At 47.7% G+C, this 7220-nt stretch overlaps 1 protein-coding gene across 1 annotated transcript; it reads right to left on the reverse strand.

Moving 5' to 3' along the window:
• Window positions 1–4963: 4963 nt before the first annotated feature.
• Window positions 4964–5688, reverse strand: LOC120646246 (PHD finger-like domain-containing protein 5A). Its single transcript, XM_039922908.1, has one exon. The coding sequence runs from the start codon at window positions 5686–5688 to the stop codon at window positions 5320–5322; it is 369 nt and encodes a 122-aa protein (XP_039778842.1). The 3' UTR covers window positions 4964–5319.
• Window positions 5689–7220: the final 1532 nt, after the last annotated feature.

Below are 7220 nucleotides of genomic sequence, written 5' to 3' on the forward strand. Positions count from 1 at the left end.
GAACCTATAGAAAGCTAACCAATAGATTCGACCCCTGAAACCTCTCCTAAACTTAAACTCGAAACACTAGAGGAAGAGGATCCTCTACCTCCAGAGTTTCTCCGAAGTATTGAGTATGATCTCTTTGAAGATTTCGGCAACACTTCAAGATACTTCTACCAGAAGCAACCATCGGTCCCAGTCACTCCAATGGATCCCTCCGAGGAGAATCATCTTTGGGAAATGATTTAAAAGTTGACAGCATTGATGAGTAACGAATGGCTGCAAGAAGGAGAGTCATCCCTGAACCCAATTCAGCTTAACTCCCCTTCCTCGTTATTCTGTTGCCGTCTACAAGATCACAACGTGGACGCTCTCTATAGCCCTACTGTCAGAGCCAATCTTATGTCAGATGAGTTTGTGTTAGCCTTTTTGGGCAACCAATTGCTCACTCCGACAGACAAATAGCTCAAGAGAGCCTCTGGTTCTCTAACGAGCAGTTACGGGGTACTTACAAATGTGTCATTTTGGCACGGTGATGTCAAGGTACACCTAAACTTCCATGTCTTTGAAGATCTCAACTTCGATTTTCTGATAGGACATCCCATTAAGACTCTCCTTAAGGATGTACGTAAGACAGGGTACCTGAACATCAATCTAGGGAAGGACACTCTCCACGTTTCAATAGATCAAGCAATAAACTGCTCAGTGGAGGATCCCCCTATTTACGAGCCAATCGAGGAAGTAATGGCCGCTTCCATTCTCGAGTCTTCTGACTCAGACCTCGAGGAGGATATAGAGGAAAACCCGGAAGAAGAAGTCATCGAGGCAGACGGAGATTCTAATGAGACCTTCGAACTTCCCGAGACTGAAAAGCCATCACGACCCCCGATTGAGCTAAAGCCTTTACCTTCTGGGCTCAGATACGCTTTCCTAACCAGCGATGTAGAGTCTCCTGTGATCATCAGCAATAAACTCTCGAAGAAGGAGACAACCAAGCTCATCACCATCTTGAAAAAGCACCGATCAGTCTTAGGCTATACCCTATAGGATCTCAAGGGCACCAGTCCCGCTCTTTGCACCCACCGAATTCCTCTAGATCCCGAAATAGCACCTTCTAGGGAACCCCAACTAAGGTTAAATAATGCCATGAGGGAAGTGGTGAAGAAAGAGGTCCTCAAACTCCTAGATGCCAGAATCATCTATGCTGTTCCACATAGTGAGTGGGTGAGCCCCGTTCAGGACGTGCCCAAGAAAGGTGGCATGACGATAGTGGGAAATAGCAAGAACGAGCTAATTCCACAACGAACCGTCATAGGATGGAGGATGTGTATGGACTACAGAAAACTCAACAAGGCCACAAAAAAGGATCACTCATCGATGAGATGCTAGAGCGGCTGGCAAAGCACTCCTACTTCTGTTTCCTTGATGGTTATTCTGGTTACCATCAAATACCCATCCATCCTGAAGACTAAAGCAAGACTACGTTCACATGCCCCTATGGAACGTACGCCTACCGACGAATGTCGTTTGGGCTGTGCAATTCACCTGCATCATTCCAATGGTGCATGATATCCATTTTCTCGGACATGATCGAGGAAATTATGGAAGTCTTCATGGACGACTTCTCGGTCTATGGGACGACCTTCGATCATTGTCTATAAAATTTGGACAAAGTCTTGCAGAGATGTCAAGAAAAGGACCTGGTACTCAACTGGGAGAAATGCCATTTTATGGTCCGTGAAGGCATCATCTTAGGACACTTGGTGTCCGAAAGAGGGATAGAGGTGGACAAGGCAAAAATTGAAGTCATTGAGCGACTTTTTGAAGCTTCCTAGGCCATGCGGGATTCTATCGACGATTCATTGCGAACTTCTCTAAGATCGCTAGACCCCTCACAAGCTTGCTAGCCAAGAATGTTCCTTTCCAATTCAATGACGAGTGTCACAAACAAGGTTTTTAAAGCGGTAAGGCGAGGCGAGGCAATGTGGAGCCTAGGCGGGCTAAGGCGGGCTAAGGCGAGCCTTAAGCAAGGCGATGGGGAACCGCCTTGTCGCCTAGGCATCGCCTAGGCGACGCCTTAAAAACCCTGGTCACAAAGCCTTTGAAACTCTCAAAAAGGCACTCGTCTCAGCTCCAATCATACAACCCCCAGATTGGAAGCTTCCGTTCGAGATCATGTGTGATGCTAGTGACTACGCGGTGGGGGCAGTGCTTGGGCAAACCAAGGATAAGAAGCATCACGCGATCATGTACGCTAGCAAGACACTCATAGGAGCCCAGCTCAATTATGCCACAATGGAAAAGGAGCTCCTAGCAGTTGTCTTCGCAATCGACAAGTTTAGATCCTATCTAGTGGGGACAAAGGTCATAGTCTACACCGACCACACTGCACTCAAGTACCTCCTCACTAAGAAGGATGCTAACCCAAGGCTGATCAAATGGATTCTTCTACTCCAAGAATTTGACTTAGAAATCAAGGATAAGAAAGGAGTAGAGACTTCAGTGGCGGATCATTTGTCGCGCATGCCTATTACCAGCACTCAAGAACCGCTGATAAACGACTTCCTACAGGATGATATGCTCCTCAAGGTAACAACTTCGCACCCTTGGTACGCGAATATATGTTGGTATTTTGTAACATCACGAATAAAATCCGCAAGTGCACGGATACCGCTGTAACTTTCACCCAGGAGTATTCCAGGGTATCGTATCCACTGAGGAACGTGAGTACACTATCTACGGGTTCAGGCTTATCCAAAGACACACACACTTATGTAGGAGGGATAGGACAGAGAGGACTTCCTAAGATTTAGAATCTATATTTAGAGGAAGAGATAGCTTCGCCTTGTACTTCGAGCTACTGGTGGCCAGTTGTTCCGGTAATAATGCTCTATTCTATAACCGAACGTGGAGGTTTACTAGGGCTCAAACAGGGCTGTCACCACCTGTGGGCTACCTCTCAATCCGTAGGAATATAGAAAAACCGAGTGGTAAAGTCTAGCCTAGACACCACGTCTACGCTATTCCGTACTAATCCTAACCCTGGCCAAGATTATCCTTCTCTATCCGGAGTCTTAAGCTAGAATCAAATGCTAATCTAAGCATACACTCAATTCAATATAAGGCAGAAGAAATAGCTTGCAACTAAACTCTAATTCTAAATAAGAAAGTCTCGAACACTTATAACCGAATAAGCATCCGTCGAGGTACAAGCGGAGAAGACTACCGACAAGCCCGGCACTTCCTCCGACTCCTCCTCACTCTCTTGTAGAGGTACAAATTGGAGAAGAGCGCCGTTACCGGCGCCCCTCCTGGGTACCTCTACCCCTAAACTCTCTAAGACAACTCTCAACTCAAGTAAAAACTCAAGAGGAAAGTGAAGTGTTGATGTGTGGAGTGTGTGTTCATTTGGAGCCCCTCCCCTCATATTTACAGGAGGGAACCACCAGCCATTCGCCCGGGAATCGACCCAAATAGCCATGGAGGACCAACCACAAGACGCCACGTGTGAACTGTGAGGCGGTAGGACCCGCGGGCCTTTGCCACATGGCCGGCCAACCATCATGGTCGGCCAGCCATGGGTTGAGCCTGTTCGGCCCAAAACTAAGTCTAGATGTTGCTAGGTGGGCCCTCATGTCATGTATGGGGGGCATGGCTTGTCTTAAGGCGATTTGGATGCTCTGGTGGGCCTGTGGATCCTCGTGAATACGTCTGATTCGTCGAGAAGGTGTTGCCTCGGATTGATGACGTGTCACCTTGCTTGTGGGCTTGGGTAATACTTGCTAGTTTCTTGCATTTTTGGCCCAAATTCACCGTACTCAGAGAACACTCCGCCCATGCATGCATAGAAAGCACTATGCCACCTGCCCGTCCTCTGGGATGGGAGACGGGAGAAGCCGTCAACTCATGCCATTCCGCACACCATCTTCATGACCACCCTGTCACCACTCCATTACGCAGGGGTGTGACAGGGCAAGGCCCTCTGCAAGCCCAAGGACACCTCCTTAACGGGAATACCGCCCCCGACTGGCAAACCACGACGAGCAAGGTGCCACCCCATCATCAAGGATTCAATCGGAGCTAGCGCCCGTACACCGACTAGGGGAAAGGAGACCTCCCCGACTGACAAGCAGAAGGACTCCGACCGACGACACAGGGCCGACCTCCTCCATTCCCGTACATCACATTAGGACTTTGTAAGTGGGACCCACCTTGGACTATAAAAGAGGGTCCCTCACGTAGGACGCGAGAAGAACTTCAAGATACACAGATCATTCTTCCACTCGAAAGCTTATAGCTTCCCTTCCATTTGAGCATCTGGGCTCGAGCAACACGAACAGAGAACCACCCCTCTAACTGGGCGTAGGGCATTTCAGGCTCGAACCAGTCTAAATTCTTGAGTCATTGCGTGCTAGACCAAATCCGATCTGACGCACCATAAACACGCAATCGAGTAGATTATCAGTCGGCCATTTCTGAAACCGATACCATGCTTACTACATCCAAGAACCAACGGCGCACATCCTAAAGCTGTTGACATTTCCCTCTCTTCTCATTTTAGCTTCACATCCAGTGTTATGATTGTGAAATTTGACGCAGAGACAAAATGGAGTTTGTCTTCTATGACTCTTTGCTGGTTCTTCATCATAATCATCTTTTGATTCCCTCGCAAATTCACTCAATTTCTTTGTTCCCAATTAAAATTTATCTTTTCATTATACTACTCGATCTCTTATGAATCCATCGGTACTCCTTTTTTTCGTTAGACCATCACTGAGTTCATCATAGTCATAGCTACACCTGTTTGACCATATTTATGTTGCTGAAACTGAGGGATTGGAAAATATATTGCATTTTATTCATGTTCCTTTATGTTTTTATATGCTAGGGATGGACATATTTTTGATAGTGAACATGTTTTAATATGCTAATTCAAATTATGACACCCAAGCATCTATCTCTTTCGTATCTTCACATAGTATCCTCATGGAAATATAGATGACATATATCAGTGAATTGGCCCGAGCTAACAGTACAGTCTGTCAGTCCCCACTCGTCAGCGCCGCAGCTTGATTGCGGATAACACAGAAGTTTGAATAGTGGCAACAAATGTGACAGATTCTGTCAATGCCCGTTATTTCCACTCCTGAAAAGGGTACAACTAAAAAGTCTAAGAAGGTAGAGTTTGGTAGAACAGAGAGATTGCAGTCCGGCCAGCTCCCAACCGATCAGGAATAATAAAACCGCTCACGGCGTTACGGCTTCCCATCCAACTTGCACATGTGTACGTCTTCTGTTATTCGAGGAGATATATGAGTCGTCCCTTATCGACTATCATCAACCGGACCCTCCCCTGGGATTATTATTGAATCCATGTTTCTTCCTGTGGTAGAACGAGTCGGCCATGGCCGTCCCGACGTTGACGACGGCAGGGCAGCCGTCGCGGTCCTTCTCCAGCCGCACGCACGCCACGCAGTAGTGCGCGTCCGCCACCGCTCCTCCTCCTTCCCGGACGCCGCACACCACGCACCTCTCGCTCCCGGACCCGCTGCCGTAGCCGCAGCCGTCGCAGACGCGGGCCACCGCGCAGGGCCGCACCATGGAGTCGCAGGCCACGCAGCGGCCGTCGTGCGCCGCGCAGACGCGGCCCACGGCGACGCCCGGCAGCCGCGCGCACCTCACGAGGTCGGCCTGGTGCCTCGCCATGGGGATGGGTAGGAAGACGGGCTGCTTGCCGTCGTTGCTTGATGAGTATATTTATGGCGCGAAACGTTCTTGGAGGGCAAGGAAACGATTGGCGGTAACGAAGCGTGGTTTCAATTTCTTTAGTGAGAATTAATGAGACGACTGGTCAAGTTGACCGTTAGATAGGTCGGTTTGCAGGCTTGGGGCCAGTGCTAAGAGCATCTCCAAGAGACTCTTTATATTTTTTCTAATTTATAGAAATAGAGATTTTGATGAAAAATTAGTCTCCAACAGGCTCTTCAAATGAATATCTAAAGATAGATATCCTCTATTCCGGATTTCATGTTATTCAAAGATGGAGAGTACAGATGGCTCTCTAGACTACAAATAAGATATAGAAGAGCTGTTGGAAAAGACAGATATGAAAAACGATTTTCACTCAAATGACTCTCCAAATGATAATTTAGAGTGTAGATTTTGGAAAAGCTCTTGGAGATGCTCTAAGGTCTAGTAGTTAGTGTTTGACAATGTTGCCGCCTCTAACGAAACTTGCACGTGCGTCAATGTAAACAAAAATAAAAACTATGCTAAAACTGTTCTATTTTCGCTGATCTCCCAATTCCGGATGTACGTTGGCAGAAGTCAGCAGAGGAGCCCACCGCACCACACCTAAAGAGCCACCGCAATGCAAGACCCTTCGCCGAAGTACCGCTGCAGCACCATACACCCCAAACTCCTTGCCCAGGTCGGATTGGGACATCAACCCAGGTCTCAACTCAACGTATGGGGGCCTCGCCACATCCACTACTGCACACCACACCTCGGACACCACCTTAAAGCGCATGGGTATGGCCACTCCTGCCGCTAGACTCTCCAAGGATCCAGGCTTGCTACGCCGTCAAGGGTGATATAGAGCCACCGAGCCACTTCAAAACCTCACCTTCGTCGTGCCGCCGCTGAAATCTCCACTGCACCACCTGTGCGGATAGAAAGCCTCCCGAGACGCGGCTCAACTCCGTTGCACACACCTGCCTGTCAAGTTGACGACCTGGTATCCACCACTCGACCACAAGCCCCGCGGCACCAAGGTTGGAGTCTAGCATCGACACGGCCGACACGAAGCGTGGCCGAATGCGTTGGCCTGAAGCAAATCTTCTATGGGCTACTGCATGATTTTAGCCCATATACTGTTTTTAGACCTGAGTATAAAGTGGGGGATTTTGGGGTGCGGTTATATATATCATCATATATCATATCAGTGGTGAAGAAATTAACCACCATCATCTGAACATGCCCCCATTACATGGGCTGTCAGCCTAACAAGGCGCACGGTTTGTTTGATTAATCAACCAAGTTACGGTTTGACTGTTTGCGTAGTTGTCCTGAAAGGGAAGAGTTGTGCATGTAAGAAAGTTTAGAACTATAAATCTTAAATTGCATATGCAAATTAAATTCGAAATGCACAGTTTCTTATAATAAGATCTTCAGAACAAGATCCTCAAAACAAAACACCAATTGATTATGTTTTGATGATCTATCTATAAAAAGTTGAA

Source organism: Panicum virgatum, chromosome 8K, assembly GCF_016808335.1.
Source record: "Panicum virgatum strain AP13 chromosome 8K, P.virgatum_v5, whole genome shotgun sequence".
Taxonomy (NCBI): Eukaryota; Viridiplantae; Streptophyta; class Magnoliopsida; order Poales; family Poaceae; genus Panicum; species Panicum virgatum.